The 18111-nt window shown below is 55.8% G+C and overlaps 1 protein-coding gene across 21 annotated transcripts in view; it reads left to right on the plus strand.

Annotated features, from left to right (window-relative positions):
• The window catches only part of TCF3 (transcription factor 3), a 69568-nt gene extending 58450 nt beyond the window's left edge, over positions 1-11118 (plus strand). For 7 of the 21 annotated variants that reach the window (XM_061355976.1, XM_061355973.1, XM_061355991.1 and 4 more), the window contains 8 exons: positions 323-401; positions 1205-1278; positions 2032-2235; positions 3305-3428; positions 3869-4034; positions 8463-8689; positions 9217-9361; positions 10630-11118. In XM_061355976.1, the coding sequence (XP_061211960.1) occupies positions 323-401; positions 1205-1278; positions 2032-2235; positions 3305-3428; positions 3869-4034; positions 8463-8689; positions 9217-9359 (1017 nt within the window). In that variant the 3' untranslated portion in view covers positions 9360-9361; positions 10630-11118. Of the gene's footprint in view, positions 1-322; positions 402-1204; positions 1279-2031; positions 2236-3304; positions 3429-3868; positions 4035-5001; positions 5241-8462; positions 8690-9216; positions 9362-10629 lie in introns of those variants that run through there. The other 14 variants (XM_061355979.1, XM_061355993.1, XM_061355981.1 and 11 more) reach the window with 11 other exon arrangements.
• The last annotated feature ends 6993 nt before the right edge of the window (positions 11119-18111 follow it).

Genomic DNA, 18111 nt, shown 5'->3' on the forward strand with positions numbered 1-18111 from the left:
CATATGCGAGTTCAAACTGGAGGGCACTGGTCCCACTGGGCTCTCAGAGCTTGGGGTTGCTTCTGTCCTGTTCAGTGCAGGGACCTTTGTTTCTGTACCCTGCAGTGATTTCTTGGGGCTCTTGCTTTCCTCCAGGGTGAGACCCAGAGAACAGAGGCTGGAGCTGTAGTGGGGACAGAGGGGCCCTGGCTCTCCTGGGGGAGCTGTGGGGTGCGGGTTTGGGAATGGGCTGCCCTCAGTGGTCCTGCTGCACCTGGTTTGGGGAGGGCTGAGCTGGGGCAGGGTGGGTGCTGCTGACCAGGCCCTGCTTCTCTCACTCCAGATTTACTCCCCGGATCACTCTAGCAATAACTTCTCCTCAAACCCCTCCACACCGGTCGGCTCCCCTCAGGGCCTTGCAGGTAGGTGAAAACCACTGATTTTTGCACAAAGGGGGGTGTCAGGTTTGCTTTCGAGAGGTCCATGCCCCCGAGCAGCCCCAAACCCTCATCAAAGTCACTTGGGGCAATCTTGCCAAATCCACTTCATTTTTAAATGTAGGGGAGTGATGAGGAAGGATAAGCAGACAGGAAGATGCTCTTTAAATGGCCTTCTGAAGCCACATGTCTGTTTGCTTTAGTGGATTTTAGCTTTCCCCCTTTTTGGGGCCAAGCAGTGCCTGCCTGCGGCAAACGGCTGTACCTGCACTGTGTTTTGCCCCTGTATAAGGGGCAGGCAGCTCTGCTTGAGTTAAAGCATTGCTGCCACCCAATGGGACCTGCTCCTACCCTTCAGACCGACCCTGTCCCAAGCATGCTGAGCATCCCATCTCGGATGGTTTTGTGTGCCATGGGAGGAGAGCAGTGGGAAGTGGGAAGCAGCCAACGGATGGAAGCCCATCTCTGCTCCCATCTGGTGGCAGAGGTCTCCTTTCAGCGCAGTGCTCGGGGTGTGGAGCAGCATCACCCCCAGGCTGCTGTTCCCAGCAAGCAGAGCGTCTGTGCTGGCTGAGCTTACTCCCACCTAAAAACCTCTCGAGGTCTGAAGGCCCAAGCTCAGTGTCCTGCTGATGCAGAGCAGAAATGAGCCCAGTGTGGGGGCCTGAGCTCAGTGTCTGCTGATGAGTGGTGGCCCATGGGGTGCCACACGTGCCATGGTGGCCCAGCTCCCAGCCCCATCTAGTGGCAGCTGTGCCCGATCCCAAGCTCTCCCTGTTTCTTCACAGGCACATCTCAGTGGTCACGGGCAAGCGGACAGGGTGCCTTATCTCCCAGCTACGAAGGGAGCCTCCACACCTTAGTAAGTGTCACTTAAAGATCTCTCTTCTCCTTTTCTGTTCCATCCCGTTCATGCCTGGTAAAGGGCTTGGTTAGGAAGATGGTTAGTTGATGCATGGACACATGGTTGGAAGCAGCAGAGCTGGGGACTGCAACAGAGTTGGCCCAGCTGCATAGATTTCTGTCTGGCTTTTGCCTCCCTTTCCTGAGTAGTTACAGAATCATAGACTCATGGAATGGTTTGGGTTGAAGGGACCTTAAAGCTCCTCCAGCTCCAACCCCTGCCACGGGCAGGGACCCCTTCCACTGGAGCAGCTTGCTCCAAGCCCCTGTGTCCAACCTGGCCTTGAGCACTGCCAGGGATGGGGCAGCCACAGCTTCTCTGGGCACCCTGTGCCAGCGCCTCAGCACCCTCACAGGGAAGAGCTTCTGCCTAAGAGCTCAGCTCAGTCTCCCCTCGGGCAGGTTCAAGCCATTCCCCTTGGCCTGTCCCTACAGGCCCTTGTCCCAAGCCCCTCTCCAGCTTTCCTGCAGCCCCTTTAGGCACTGGAGCTGCTCTAAGGTCTCCCCTTCAGGAGCCTTCTCTTCTCCAGGCTGAACAACCGCTTGTGTGACCCCTTCTGTCTTTAGGGGCTGCCACTGACTCCCCCAGGGGTTGTTTCTCCCCTGCCTTGCAGTATCTGAGTGCATGACTGCCACCAGCATACAGAGCTGTAGCGAGCTGCTGCCTTTACAGGCATTAACACAGCTGTGTATCTCTGTCCTGTCCTTGAAGCAAAACAAAATGGAAGACAGGTTGGATGAAGCCATCCACGTGCTGAGGAATCACGCTGTGGGCCAGACAGCCGCCATGCCAAGCAACCATGGGGACATGCACGGGCTGCTGGGCTCAGCACCAGCCCACAGTGCCACCGTGGGCAGCCTGGGCCAGGCCTTCCCGGCCTCAGTCATGTCCCTGGGGAACAGGCACCCGAGTCTGGTAAGTGTGGAAGCATCGGGGCAGCTGGCAGGGACATGCTGGGGACCGGTGTGGTGCAGTGCCTGCATCCAGAGGAGGCAGAAAATTAGAGTGGTTTGGGTTGAAGGGACCTTAAAGCTCCTCCAGCTCCAACCCCTGCCATGGGCAGGGACCCCTTCCACTGGAGCAGCTTGCTCCAAGCCCCTGTGTCCAACCTGGCCTTGTTGCCTTTGTTGTGAGAAGAGCTCAGTGAGGTCCAGGTTGGGTCAGCTGGTGACAGCTTGGAACGGGTGACATGCAGTGTCTCACCTCGTTCATGCAGGAGGGCTGGATCAGCACCAAGCACAGTGGTGGCTCTCGGGCACAAACTCCCCCGTGCCACTTGCTCATGCCCCTTCTCAGAACAGGCAGAATTGGTGAAATTTCTTCTTCTTTCCCTCTAAGATGGATGGAAATCTCTCAAAACAGCTTCAAGCCATCCTTGGGATATGCAGGAAGGAGGAGAGGGATCTGGTGCAGGGCAGGGCACAGGTATAGAGAGCCAGGTATTGCCAGGACTTCTCAGCTGCCAACCATTCAGGCTGGCACCATGTCCTTCTGTGCACATGGGGATTGCTGATGTGTGATGGCTCATTCGGGCTCCATGGAGCACGACAGGTCCTGGGTGCCTTGAGCACATGGATGCTGGGGTCCCTGCCTCGCTGAGTCACTGGGGTCCCCATTGTCCAGAGGCTGGTGACCACAGGAGAGCTGGTTTCCTACTGCAGCAAACAGTAGCACATCTCCAGTCCCTCTAAAGAACCAGATGTGCTTCCCTCCTGAGCTCCCCAGACTCAGCTACTAAACATATGGGGAAGGTAGCACTGATGGGGTCTCTCTGCTTGGTCCAGCTGACCTGCAGTGCCCCTGCCACAGAGCAGGTTGGCTCTTCCCTCCTGCATGCCTGCAGTCTGGATGGTGGGAGTGTGTGAGGAGGGCATGTGGCTGCACCTCCAACTGCTCAGCATAGGTGCTCGGAGTGGCTGTGCCCATCCCTGCTGGCCATGCTGCTTCCCCCCTCTCAAGGCTTGCTCTGCTTGTTCTGCTGTAGGTGGGAGGAGGTCACCCCGAAGATGGGTTGTCCAGCAACCCCAACATGCTCCACAACCACGTTACACTTCCATCACAGCCCAGCTCCCTCCCTGACCTCAGCAGGCAGCAGGACACGTACAGCGGTAAGGCAGCTCTGCTCACGTGCACGCTTGGGGCTTCCCTGCCACGGGGGGAGATTCAGGTCACCCATTAGGTCCAGCCCTGTGCAGCATCAGCCTGGGAGGGGTGGAGATGGGTGCTCTTGCAAGGATGCTGCTTCTTTGCAGCCTTGAGCCTTTTCCAGAGGTTTAGCCTAAGTGTTCCTGTCCCTTCTGGGTGCACAGAGCCACTGATGAGCAAGGTTGGACCTGGAAGATGGGGAGGAGAAGAGCAGGGAGTGGTGGCAGGGCAGAGCCAGCACCCCATTAACTCCTCTTCCTGCAGACCAGCAATGCAGGATGAGGCTGGGAGGCCACACGCTGGTGATGCAGTGCAACAGGAACAGGGTCTGGTGACCCCCCCCCCAAGTCCTCTGTGTGGGTCAGGCTCCTCCAACCTTCCATGTGTGGCTCTGCTTCCTCAGCAGGCTTGTCAGGGGGGCTGGGGCGAAGCAGTGTCTCCTCGGGAACCAGCGAAATAAAGAGGGAAGAGAAGGAGGATGAGGAGAACACGTCGGTGGCAGATAACTCAGAAGAGGAGAAGAAGGAGCTGAAACCCTCCAGGACCAGAACAAGGTGCTCTTTGAACAGGTCTCTCCCTTCACTTACACATAACCAGGCTGGGAGCATTTGGGCTGGGGTGCAGCCATAGTGACCCCCCGGCACTGGGCTCAGCCCACTGTGGCTGGGGATCATCCTATGGCACAGACCCACCAGCCCCTGCCCACCACGGGAGCCTTGAGTGTCCTCACACAGGGGTGGCCCAGCCTGGGCTCCCGCTGTTGGGGAAGGGGCCCTGCCATCCTTTGCTGCTGGCCTCCATCCCCATGGCCTCAGGGCTTCCTCATGCTCCTAAAGCAGAGGGCTTGTGCCTTTACCCACACCAACTGCACTCACTGCGTGCTCTCTTGGAGCTTTGCTTGTGGCCATGCATGGAAGGGACCGAACGCTCAACTGCCCTCAGCCAGGGGCTGGGAAGCTTTTGACCTCCTCCCTGCCCTTGGTCGTCTCCACTGTTTGCTCTGGGCTCCTGTATCCTCTGTCACACCCAGTCAGGTATGTGGCAGCGGAGCAGGGTGAGTCTTTCCTGCGTGCTGGCTTGTCTGCAACCTCACCATCAGCTCGGAGACCTCACCAGGGTGCTGCTGCCCAAAGGGGCAGTGCCAGCCCTGCTCCTCCACACTGCAGCCACCTCCTGGCCTGGAGGCAGAGGGCTGCAGCTTCCCAAAACACCAGCTTGGGACACCAGTGTTGCCCCTTACACTTTATCCAGGCCGCCTTCCAAGCTGCCAGCAACAAGCTCAGGCCTTAGTCGCTTTGTGGTTTCTTTCTGTGGTGTTTAAAACCAAACCAACCCCAAAACAGAGGCAGAAGAAGAACCTGAATGGCTTCTGTGTAAAGACCCCGTGCGTCCCTGTGTCTGAGCACACGTGGGGTGCAGCGTTCCTGGCGCTCGGTGTCGTCATGCCTCGGATGTGTGTTGCTTTTCTATGAGTTGACCAGTGCTGAGAGTGCACGCGAGGAATGTCCCTGTCTCGTTCTTATTTTAAACCATTAGTCAAGATGAGGATGAGGAGGACGATCTTCTTCCCCCAGAGCAAAAAGCCGAGAGAGAGAGAGAAAGGAGGGTCGCCAATAATGCCCGTGAGCGCCTGCGGGTCCGTGACATCAACGAGGCCTTTAAAGAGCTCGGACGCATGTGCCAACTCCACCTAAACAGCGAAAAACCGCAGACCAAACTGCTAATCCTCCACCAGGCCGTATCAGTCATACTGAACCTGGAGCAACAAGTTAGAGGTCAGTGAGGGTCCCGGAGTGGTGATATTTGACGTATCTGATCGGCACGGGGCTGTCTGTCTGTCTCCTGTGACACATGTGCTCTGGTGCCTTGCACTGTCTCTCTGCCCTGTGGCCTTGGGTTCTCGAGGCTGTCGATGTCCTTTTTCTTTTTACCTCTTTTTTGGTTTATTTTGTTATTTTAAGTATTTGGTTTTTAACCTGGTTTGGATCCCTGCTGTTCTCTCCTTCACCCCCCCGCTGCCGCCGCGTGTGCTGCATGCCAGGCCCCGTGGGGGCACCCGCACCGTCCTCACTCTCCTTCAGCAAGGTGTTTGGTTCAGCTGCTTGGCCAGCAAAATGGGGGAGTACAGCAAAAAACCCCACATTTCGCATAGGGGATGCAGATCTGATGCCTCTGCTCCAAGCACAGAGCCCGGCTCTGCTCTCAGCAGCAGGCGATGCCCCATCCCCACTGGCCAGCCCAGCACAGGGCTCTGAGCTCCCAGCCCCATGGCTGTGGGCACACAGGAACACCTCGCTGGAGCCATGGAGGGGCAGCGGGATGGAGGCACTCCCTTCTTTCCTTTTCCTGTTTTTCCTTCCCCTTTCTCCTTTCCTTTCTCCTTTCCTTTTTCCTTTCTTCCCTTCCTCCTTCCCTTCCTTTCCTCCCTTCCCTCCCTTCTTTTCTCTCTCTTCCTTTCCTTCCCTTCCTTCCTTCCCTCGCCTCCCTTCCTCTGTCCCTCCCACTTGTGCTTCCCTCAGCCACCAGTGCTTCCCCATGTCCCAGTGGGAGGGGAAGCGGAAGGCTTTGGCTTCCCACTCCGGAGGCCTTTGCTGCTTGGTTCCTGCATCCTGCAGTGCATGCTCGTGCTCCCGTGGCAGGTTAACCCCCTTTCTCTCTGCAGAGGCTGTTGTAACACCATCGCTGGTTTGTGCCTGGCTGTGCTCCTCTCTGCTGGCCTCTGCTGTTGCATTGATGTTGGAGTCCTTTGTGCCTCTCTTCAGTTTGTAATTTTTTGCCTTTCATAACATGGATATTTTTTTCCTGTCTCTTTTGGTTTTTTTATTTTTACATTATTTTTATTTTTAGTAATTCCCCTTCCTTTTGCTTTTTGTGGATTTCCAGTTTTTATTTCTCAGTTCTGTTCTTTCCGATCTCCTACAGACAGTCCCCAGCCGTGACCTCTCGGGGGTCCCACTCTCTACCTTCTACTTGCTGCTTGCGGAGTGAGGCAGGAGCCGCGGGGCGGCGGGGGGCATGGGCAGGCAGAGTTGGCACCGTGTTCACTTTGGTCTCCCACGCTTGTCCCTTTTTAAACCCTTCCTGGAGGGAAGCGAGCCGAGCCCTTGGTGCAGGCAGCTTTGGCCTTCAGGCTGCTTTGCAGGAGGGAAGTCAAGTCCCACAGCCCCTCCTGCGTTGCTGCTGTGGAATTGAGGTCACTGGTCCCAGCTGGGACTGCCAGGATCCTCCTCGTGCCATCAGTCGCTAACAGGGAAGGAAGGGAAGGGGTGTTGCAGGGGCCAGGAAGGTCAGTGCCCGCTTTGAGCAGGGCACAAGTTCACTGTACATCCTTGTAACCTGGAGGACGTAACTTGGATAGGACAAGGGGTGATGGTTTTAAACTAAAAGAGGGAGATTCAGGCTGGATGTGAGGAAGAAATGCTTTACAGTGAGGGTGGTGAAACACTGGCACAGGTTGCACAGAGAGGTGATGGATGCCCCATCCCTGGAGACATCCAAGGCCAGGCTGGATGTGGTTCTGGGCAACCTCATCTAGGGGAAGATGTCCCTGCTCATTGCAGGGGGGTTGGACTGGGTGAGCTTTGAAGGTTCCATCCAACCCAGACTGTTCTGTGATTCTGTGACCCTGCAGGGGCCATGCAAACCACTTGCTGGTGGCAGGGAGATGGCCCCATCCTGCCTGGCTGCTGCTGGAGCTGTGTCCCTGCTGAGGGGAGCCATCAGCCGGGGTTCTGGCCATCCTGAACATGCTGGTGAGAAGGTGGCAGTGAGGAGGGGACACAGACAGGGACGAGACAGCATGGAGAGGATGCAGGCATTGACAGTGGGCAGCCTCCTGTCCCACATAGACATTTGCCTGGGGGAGCCCTTGCTCCCCATTCACGCACTTGGGACCATCTGAAGGCTCTGACTCTTTGGTGAAGGCTCATCCCCACATGGCTCCCCTGGAGCCGAAGGCTGTGGTCTGTCCCAGTGCCAGGTCTCACCCAGGGACCCTCCTCAGATAGGGGTCTTTCCTGCAACAGTTTTTGCTCTGGGGGAGAAGGTCGTCTGTACCCTAAACTGGGGTGTGCAGGGGACGGGCCGCAGGCCAGGCTGCCCTTTAAGATGCCGCCAGCACAACTCTGCCTTTGTCCGCCCAATCCCTGCCTGTTTTGGGCACCCCTGGAGTGCTGCCAGTGGTGGAGGCTCTCCCAGAACTCCTGACAGTGCCTGGAAAAGCAAATCAGCCCCTTCCAGTGTGAGTCTGCTGGGTTGAAGGATCTGGATTCAGTGTCTGCATGAGACTGATGCTCAGCAGCAGCTGGAGCACTTGGATCTGGCCCCTGCTGCTGCTGCGCCCGTAGAAGGTCTGGGTCTGGCTGCCCAAAGCACCTTCAGTGGCACAGGGTGCCCAGAGAAGCTGTGGCTGCCCCATCCCTGGCAGTGCTCAAGGCCAGGTTGGACACAGGGGCTTGGAGCAAGCTGCTCCAGTGGAAGGGGTCCCTGCCATGGCAGGGGTTGGAACTGGATGAGCTTTAAGGTCCTTTCCAACCCAAACCATTCCATAATTTTGCCACAGATGTGATTTTTGAAGGAAATCTTACAAACAGAGATTTGCTTTCTGCCAAAAAGCCTTTCCCTGGGAGATGGAACCTGATGGTTTTGGCTGAGGAACCCCCCCTCAACTTTAAGTTTTCAGCCAGAACCAAACAGGAAGGCAAAGTTGTGCAGAGAGGAGAGTGTGGGTGCTGAGACTGCATCCCCTGCCTGCTCTCACCCCTGGCAGCCCCCTCCAGCCCTGTGCTGGCAGCACCTTGCTGTGGCTCACAGAGGCAGCACACAGCCCCGATAGCCTGGGCTGCTCCAGGAAGCACCCAAGAGGAATTGGCTTTGCAGAGTGAGGCTGTTTGAGCCCTTTGCAGTGGACACCAGCAGCACTACCAGCACGGCAACGTAGAGCCCCCCCTTCCTCACTACCACCCCCCTGACTAATCCCTGTGGTGCTATGAACCCAGCAGTACAGACGAGGCCTTGTCACTGGAGGACAAAGATCTGAGGGACCGGGAGAGGAGAATGGCCAATAACGCCAGGGAAAGGGTGCGTGTGCGGGACATTAACGAGGCCTTTAAAGAACTGGGACGCATGTGTCAGATGCACTTAAAAACGGACAAAGCACAGACCAAACTGATCATCCTACAGCAAGCGGTGCAGGTCATTCTGGGCCTGGAGCAGCAAGTACGAGGTATGGTAACAGCTGCAGGTGCCTTTCGGGGCCTTTCTCTTCCCCCCCATCTCCATGTCTCTGCGTGTGTGTCCATCTCTGTTGTGACTCCTGCTGGTTGCACTGGTGGAGCTTTCCAAAGCCCTGGCCTGGGGTGGATTCCAGGCTGCTCCGGCCATCCCCTGTTCCTGCTTAATGGGAATTTGGCATCTGCGTTCCATTAAGCAGCTTTGGAAAACTCAGTCCTCAACTCCGAGAGCTGGGGTTCTCTCTCTAAGCAAGCACATGTTTCAATGGGCATGGTGTCTGAGCCAGGCATGGGGTTCTGCTTTATTACCAGGGGTCTGGCCAAGTTACTGCAGCCACTGCAAGGAGCAGCAGGCAAAGAGCAGCTTGCACTGAGGTGGTTTCCTCGCATGGTCCCATCTGTCTGTCCTGGGACTCTGTCCTTCCTCTCTCTTTTGGATGCTGCTGCCGCGTGTGATGCTATTGCACAAACTGAGGTTGCTTCATTCCCTCCCTCCCTCCCCTGATGTTTTTTGGCATAGAGCGCAATCTGAACCCTAAAGCAGCCTGCTTGAAGCGTCGGGAAGAAGAGAAAGTGTCCGGAGTAGTAGGAGATCCCCAGATGACACTTTCAGCTTCACATCCTGGTCTAGGAGATGGTCACAACCCTGTTGGACACATGTAAAGGTATCATCCCTCACCCTGTGATCCCAGCACCCCACTGTGGGTCCAACCCGCTGCCAGTGCATGCTGGATGGATGCTCAGGCCCATTTGTTTGGCATGAACCGGTGTCCTTCCTAATTTACTTTCAGTAAATGACTTGCATGTGCATGTCATCTGCTTGTCTGGGGAGACCTAAAGCCCCATGAGAGAGGTGCAGCCCTGTAGCCAAGACAGAGGGATTTGATGCTTGTGCTACCCTGGGTGAACCCAGCTCTGCTCTGTCCCTCCCATCCCTGCCCCACTTGGCTTCTGGAAACCAGCAGCTCCTTTTCCTGGTGACCCTATGGGAGGGAATGAGCAGGTCCCAGAAATGCCAAGCAAGACACAGAAGGTGAAATTCTTCCAGCGAGACCATGGCAGATGCAGGCTTTGTGCTGTCCCCATGTCTAAGGGAAGCCTGTGCTTGGCCAGGATTAACTGACCCCATTTGGCCTCAGGGGTGCAGGGATGTCTGGGGGGGATTGAGGAGATCAGGAGCAGTGGGTCCTGTGCTGCAGTGCCTCAGCTTGCAGCTCCAGCACACCCTAGGGCGTGTGGCACCAGGCTGAATGGTGCAGGTGACACCCTGCAGGGATGGGATGCATCCAGAGGGCCTTGGACAAGCTCGAGAACTGAGCCCTTACGAGGTTCAACAAGGCCAAGCGCAGGGTGCTGCCCCTGGGCTGGCCAGCAATACAGGTTGGGGGATGAAGGGAGTGAGAAGGCCTTGGGGGTACTGGTGGATGAAAGAGTGGACATGTGCATGCAGTGTGCACGTGCAGCCCAGAAGACCAATTGTATCTTGGGCTGCATCCCCAGAGCGTGAGCAGCAGCTCGAGGGAGGGGATTCTCCCCCTCTGCTGCCTTCTGGGAAGACCCATTCTGCAGTCCTGGTCCAGCTCTGGAGTCCTCAGTACCCGAAGGATGCGGACCTGTTGGAGATGGTCCAGAGAAGGACCACAGGGGGTTGGAACTGGAGGAGCTTTAAGGTCCCTTCCAGCCCAAACCAGGCTGGGATTCTTTGACATCCCCTGCACCTGCAGCTGCCCTGAAAAGACAAAAGCCAAAGCCGGTGCCTTGGCAGCACAGTGAGTTCATGCCTGGCTCTGCTGCAGCCACATCGAGCATCGGGGCTGACTCCTGCAGGGACAAGGCTGCAGCAGGAGGAGACCTTGAGCTTGAGGAGTGGTTTTATTCCCGTTTGGGTTTCTCTCACTTCAGCCTTTTGGGCTTTTTCTTTTCCCATTTATAGATCTGTTTCTTCTTCTGGATCCAGAGATCTGTAGGAAGAAAACCCTCGGGGTGACCTGCAACCTTCTCTCCCCATAAACTTTAGTCCTGCTAATACTGACACACGTGGACGGATCCTGGCGTGACGTAAGGGGTGGCAAACACCCACCTTGTCAAAAGCAAGCAAACAAAAATTGCCTTAAGTATAAAGTGCAGACCAGTCAATACATATCACTCAGTTAGGAGGGGGTGGCGTGGTCTCTTGGCTTGTTCGCAAGCAGCCAGCAGCAAAATTGTGCCTAAGCTTGATATTTCTTTTTTTAAATGAAAAAAAAAGAACATTAGTTATGAGATTTTTTTTTTATGTAGAACAAATAGCGATGCCTTTGGGTTGGTTTTTTTTTTTTTGGTTGGTTTTTTTTAGCTTCTTTTGCATATGTTTTGTAAGCAACGAAAATAATTCTTTTTTTTTTGTATAAAAAACACAAAAAAAAAAAAGTCTTGTACCCCACATGCTTTTCTGCTGCTGTTTCTATAGTTAACGTTGCATCTTTAGAATCAACCAGAATAGTAAAATTGTATTAAGAGAGACTGGATATAAAGAGAGGAATTCTCACATTGGGCTCTGCAAGCCACTAAAAGCGAATGTAGCCACAGCAAGGGGATGCTCGTCCTTGCTTGGCTTGGACCTTCCATTAGACGGAAACAAACCCATGGGCTGAAGTCACCATCTCTTTGCTTTTGGCCACTTCTGAGATGGGAAAAGGAAGTTAAACAGCAAAGCCGGTTGAGCAGCATCCCTCAGCCATGCTCCTGCTCCTTCTGGAGGTGACCAAGGGCCATTGAGGGTCTCTGCAAGATCTGCTTTGCTCCTGGAGCATCCCGGAGGCTGCAGTCCCACCCGGGAGAGGAGGTGCCCCACAGCTCACCCAGAACATCGTGAGGGAGCAGGTCCTGGGGGTGGAAGAGGACCGAGAGAATGGGATGCTTCCAAGGTAAGCAAAGAAGCAACACAGAGGCAAGAGGGAAGCGCTCCGTGCCCCTGCATCCAAGCAGACGCCTGCTCCAAGAGGCGCTTCCTGGGGCAGCACAGAACAAAGCTGAACTGAACAAAGCTGAGGACTGGGAAGAGGCTGAGGAGGATGGAGCAAAGGCAGCAGCAGGACACGGTGCCAGCAGCCTTGCAGCAGCCAGAGCCGTGGATGCTGGCAGCAGGCAGGGGAGCAGTGACCTGGATGTGCAAGCTGGGACCAGCACCAGGATCCAGCGCAGCTTCTCCCCTCACTGGAGCCTCCTCATCAGAGGGGCAGAACACTGCAGGTTGTGGCGAGGGCTGGTTTCATACCACACCTTCCCCACTGTCTCATCTCCAATTCAGTCCAACTGGAGGCAATCTCAGCTTGGCAACACTGGTTTGCCATGGGGATGCAAAGTGGCCACTGTCACCTCCACATGGGCTCCTCATTCCGTGCTGGAAAGGAGGGGAACAATGAGCATACCATGCTCCAGCAGCCAAGCCAACGATTCCTTCACTCCGAGGGCTTCCCAGTGTCACTTCTGACCACTCCAGTGTGCTCAGCAGGAGGAAGACCCTTAGCGTGCCTGGAGGTGCAGGAGCAAATGAAGAGATGCTCAGTGGTGCTGAGCTGTTGGGAGCCGTTCTGGAGCTGGCAGTGGAAAAGCATCCAATGGAAATATAATCTTGGTTCTTCCCTCTCCTTCCCCTTCTGAAGGATTTGTGCCCAGTTCTTCCCAGCTCTGCAGGTGGACAGGATTAGCTCCAGGGGGAACATGTTAATGTTAACCTGTTAATCTCAGAGGTGGCCCACACCATGTCAGGGGGAACATGGGAACAGCAAGTACAGTAGGACCTGCAGCTGTATTGCTTTGGCACAGGGAAAGGGCAGGACTGGCACACAAGATGAAGTCCTGCAGCACTTCCCAGCAATCCCAGGCTTTGGTATAACCTGGTTACACCTCCTCTGTGCCCATTGCTATGCTTTGTGCTCCAGCAATACCTGCCAGCAATGCTCAGGACATTGATCATCTCCCACCTACCCCTGGGTACCACGGGCTCAGCCTCTGGAGCATCCCTCCATGCTGCCCCTGGCACTGCAGTGTCCCACCATAGCTCTCAGTATTCCAGGTGCTCCTGGCTTTCCCAGCCTACAGCCCACTGCTCCCACCATCGTTTCTGTGTGGTGAGACCTGAGACCACAGCAGCCTCAAGGGCCAGTGCCTGTGGTCCCTTCTCACCTGTGTCAGCATTCCCCTGTGGAGCAGGTCCCTTGCAGTACAAACCGTGTCTTCCTGAAGCATCCTGCCACATTGGGTTGGAGCAAGTAAAACATGCAGGGAGGGGACAGTGCCCCTCTGCAGCCAGGTCTGGATGCTCAGACAACCCCCATTCACACACTGGGCTAGGAACTGGAGACTCACCAGCTGTTCTCTGCTTCATCCCATGAGCATTCTTGCCCTTTCATAAGGATGGTGCTGAGGCCATTGGCTTGCTCTGCCCAGGCCGTTCTGCTGCTTCAATGCCACTGCCCCAGGACCAGGGAGGGCTGGAGCACTGTCCCAGCCCTGGCAAGCTTGAGACCATGGAAAAGCAAAACCGAAAGTGCTTCCCCGACACTTGGATTTTGCAACAAGAGATGAGGTGCTGGTCCTGTCACGTACAGCTGCATTGGAGAGGGGCTGTAGGCCTAAAAACCTGGAAACTCAGCACAATTGGAAATCTGAGCAGATTGATTTGTTCAACTCCTTCATCCTGACTGATGCTCTGCTCCTGATGAGGCAGCCTTTCCCACCATCAGGCACTGCAACAGAGCTGGGGCTTTTCATCTGCATTTAGGTGGTTTAGATGCTGTCTCCTTGACAGCAAAAGCAGCTTTAGGTCCTCGGCGAGGTTTGGATGAAGGTCCTCAAACAGAAACCCTCCTCAGTGCCAGGGTTTGGAGGAGATCTTGGTTGTTCCAGCAGGAAAGCGCAGTGTTGGGGACTGGTAATGCCCAGAAGCTGCCTCAGTGGCATCTCTGCTCTCCAGGTGCCCAGGGAGCAATTGTGGAATGCAGCAAGGAAAAACCCCTTTGGCTTTGGCAGTGGGTTTGGCTCAGTGTGAGTGTGGTGCCTGGTGGGGCTTTTCTGACAGTGAGCACTGGTGGGTGCTGTCCTCAGAATGCCACCCTGCAACATCAGCCTGTTGAACTGAGACTCTCATCTTTAGGTGCCATAGGCAGAGCGGGCCAGGGTCTGTGCCATCTACAGATTGCTTTTGTCCCTATCCATGCTCCTCTGCCTGTCTGCATGGCCCTCACAGAGCTGTCACGGGGAGGTGAATGCTGCAGAGCATCATTTGCTGTTCTGCTTCCTCTGAGCCTTACCTGCATGAGTTCTCCTGGCCTGTGTGCCCCTCAGCAATGGGGGCCATGAACCACATACACACACCCCCCAGAGCTTCCTTAGGAAGGAAGGAAATCAAACAGCACAAACTGGGGTCCCTGGGGCACTGCCTCCATGGGAAGCTGCTTGTGTGGCACCTACCCTTGGTTTAGCCTGTGACCCACCAGTCAGAGCATCCAGCCTGGCTTGAGGGCAGCTCCAGCTCTTTACAGCATCTCCTCGGGCTCTCTGCTCCCTGCTTTTACAGCTTGCTCTAGGTATCCTACAGAGGTGAGCATCCTGCCCTGTGCTGCTCCAGGTTTGCACTGAGAGCAAGAGCGGTGCCCAGGCTGATGGTTTGCATGCATTGATCCTGCGTCTGGCTGTCAGCAGCAGGTCCATGCCAGCCCCAGGCACTGGGGTCATCTTGCTGCCCCTTCCCTGTGCACCATCACTGCAGGGCCAGGGGTCTGGGTGCTTTGCAGCTGGGGGGTTTTGCCCTATCCCAGTAGAGCAATGCAGCCATGTGATGTGAAACCTCCCCAGTGTGACTCCAGGGAAGGGGTTTTGCTCTCAGCCCTGTGTGAGGGATGAGCTGGGTTCCTAGAGGCTTGGCACTGCCTGGTAGTGATGGAACAGGAAGGAAAGAGGCAGGCTGGGATTCCCCCAGGAGTCTGCAGTTTCAGGTTCAGTGCAGAAGCTGCTCACAGAGGTCCTCTGTGGCTCACGCATGCACCCATTGAAGCCAGCAGGACCCTGGGCTCTTGCGGTGCCATTCAGCACATCCTCCCCCTTGGCAGGTGGGAAGGGGGCTTTGGAAAACCCCGATGCCCTGCACCCCTCAGCCTTGCTGCCATGGGGAGGCTGCCAGCCTCAGTGCCAGCCCTGCTGGGCTGGGTGCTGTGCTGGTCACTGGCCTGGGATGTCAGAACAGAGCTGAACACGGGCAGGGGAAGCGAAGATGGTTCTGGAGTTGGGCCAGGCCGAGCCTCAGCCCCCGAGGTGCGGTGCTGGCTCACCTGGAGCAAGCCCTGGATGCTGGCTTCCCCCGTTCCTGCTCAACACCAGCAATAGCAAGACCTGTTTTCTGTACCATAAGCTTGCACAAGGTCTTTGCCCTGTTAAATCCTATGCAACTCCCTCTCCTCTCCCCTGGGGCTCTCCAGATCCCATCCCAGCCCGTTCTTCCTGCTCTTGTCCATGACTGCTGAGTTCCTGCTCCCAGCTGCTCTTTGGGTCCAGCTTCATTTCTAGCAGCTCCAAAAGCATTTCAAGGCCTGTGCCCTGGAGCTGGAAGGGGGTAAAGGGGTGAGACCATAGGGGCATCCCTTCCAACTCATGCTGCAGGAGCTCAGCAGTGGTCCTAGGGCTCCTCCATGCACCCTTCACTCTCCTGTGCCTTCTGCTCAATACTTGGGGGCTCACTGCCAGCATCCTGCATCTCGCACCATCTCCCCCAGTACCCCTTGAATGGAGAAGCTGTGTCCCACCTTGTTGCTGCCCAGCTCTACAGACTGCTCTGTTAATGCCTGAGCCTTGGGCTGGTCTTCCTTCAGCCTCCCCCAGCCTGAAGGGGTGCTTTCCTTCCTCCCGTGCACCCCAGTGTCTGCAGCCAGCACCTCCAAGCTGTTCCCCTTCATGCACAGGCACCATGGGTTCCTTCACAGGGATTCAGGAGGTGGATGCTGTGGGGCGGTCCCATGGCGTGGCTGCCTCTCCTTGGCCTTGGGGCTGCTGTGGGGGGACCCGGTGCTTTCAATCCCCCCCCCTTGTGGAGAATCAGCGCTGCAGTGCCTTTGCCTGTGGGACTCCTGCATGAGCCGAGCGTGGAGGAGGGCTCTGGTGAGGATGATGCAGGCTGCAGGAGCCCTTTCTGCCAAACCTTGTGTGTCCAGCTTGGCTCCATCCCCTGGGGATGCAAGAGGCAGCCCTGCCGTGCATCTCCACACCGCTGGTCCTGTCCCTCTGCTTCTGTACACCTTGGGTACCAGTACCCACCGCGGGCCAGGCAAGCAGGAAGGAGAGGGAATAAAACTCACTCCCTGTCACATCCTGATACAGTGCAGAGAGCAATGGGCTTTGTGCCTCTCCCAATGGGGCATCCCGGACACCGAGGCCTTTTGCTGAAGAGCATCCCCAGGCTGTGCCCATGGGAGCTGTGGGGCTCCCCATGGCAACGAGCTGGGGACACCACGGCTCCCCCTTCCCGGTGCTACGTCTTCCCAAATCACTTGAAACCCACCAGCGTTTGGGACCGGGCAGGAAATGACCCCTTTGCTCTGGAGGGCTCAATGGGGAAACCCAAGTGTTCGTGGGGTTGCTCTTTCGCTCTATTTTTGTAGGACAGGGGATGGGAGATCCCTACAGAAGTCGTTTATTATTTGCCCCATAGACAGGTTTGGGTTGGTTTTGAGGGTTTTATCCCCTTCAAAACCAACCAAAACTGGTCCTTGCTTTTGATGTTTATGCTGCCTACCTGTAAATCCAGATGTACTTAAGTGGCTGAAATCCTTGTTCTTAAATCAGATACACATTATAGTTTTGAACTATATATATAGTAAATATATATATATATATGCCTAACCCAGCAAAAAAATTAAAGGGAAAAAAAAAAAGGTCTTTGGGGGTGGGGAAATGTCCTTGGAAATGAATCCCAATTGGGGGATAAAATTGTGTTTCTGAGTGCCTCAAGATATGAATTGTTTTCATTTTTTTAAATAATTTTATACAAGTGTCCAAACAGCTGGCTGGATTATTTGGAATTTTGAAATAATCCTAACTTTTTTAAAGTAGACTTGGAGAACTGTCCTGTATATAACAGTGATGTAGCAATAAATGTGACCTTTTATAACAATAGCCCGTAACCTTGTTCTTCTTGCCCGGGTCTTTTCAGCTGGTGTACACCTGCGAATGCAAAGGGGTCATAAAGGCAGTACCTTGGCCAAAGAAGAAGGAGAAGACACTGCAGGTTTAGAATACAATCATGGAATGGTTTGGGTTGGAAAGGACCTTAAGATCATCCAGTTCCGACCCCGACGCCTCGCACTAAAGCATCTCACCCATTGCTTCATCCAACCTGGTCTTGAACACCATCAGGGATGGAGCATTCACAACCTCCCTGGGTAACCCATTCCAGTGCCTCAGCATCCTCACAGGAAAGAGTTTCCTCCTTATATCCAATCTAAACCCAGTGTTTCCAGACCCGGAGCCCTCACTTTCTGTCCCTGTGTGCTGGGCCCGGGACTGAGCTCCCCACATCACCCTTGTGTCACATCCAGGGCCATCAGAAAGCCGTGTGGAGGTGCTGGGGTCTCCCTGCCGCAGGGAGCCGTGCTGTGATGGATGCTGTGGTCCATGGGTCCTCCGCCACCTCTCCACGGTGCAGGTCTTGATGCAGGCTGTGGTTTAGCCCGGGTTACATGGGGCATCTCTGTGGGTTTAGCTGGGATGCGGCCCCTGTTTGTCTGTGGGGAGGTGGAGGTTGCAGCAGGGCTCTTGGTTTCCTTGCCTCTGCCTCGCACCCGATGAAGGCAGCACTGGGAGGGTGCAGACTGGAAATCAAGTCAAAGACACCCAGCCCTTCCCAGGAGCCCAGCTTAGGGTAATGGGGGAGACATCACTACAACATCACTGCGAGAGGGACATGGAGGTGCTGGAGAGGGGTCAATGGAGCTGGTGCAGGGCCTGGAGCCCAAGTGTGATGGGGAAGGGCTGAGGGACCTGGGGGTTCTGATGGGGAAGGCTCAGGGGGGACCTGATTGCTCCCTGACAGGAGGATGGAGCCAGGAGGGGCTGGGCTCTGCTCCCAAGGAACAAGGGATGGGACAAGAGGAACCGGCCTCAAGCTGCACCAGGGCAGGTTTAGATGGAGCTGAGGAACAATTCCTGCCCCAGAGGGTGCTCAGGCATTGGAACAGGCTGCCCAGGGCAGGGACACCTTCCACTAGGCCAAGTGGATGCGCTCATGGCCGTCAAACGGGGCCAGGACGCGGGTTGATGCGGGTACCACGGGGCCGGGAGGGACGAAGACCGGGAATGGCGGATCCGTGGTTCCCGGGGGGGGGTTGCCATGACTACTCCGCTTGACTCAGGCAGCGCCGCGGACAGCCCCACCGCGGCTCTG

Source organism: Neopsephotus bourkii, unplaced genomic scaffold, assembly GCF_033783945.1.
Source record: "Neopsephotus bourkii isolate Nb327-2 ecotype Australia unplaced genomic scaffold, CSIRO-AGI_Nbou_v1 NB_838, whole genome shotgun sequence".
Lineage (NCBI taxonomy): Eukaryota > Metazoa > Chordata > Aves > Psittaciformes > Psittacidae > Neopsephotus > Neopsephotus bourkii.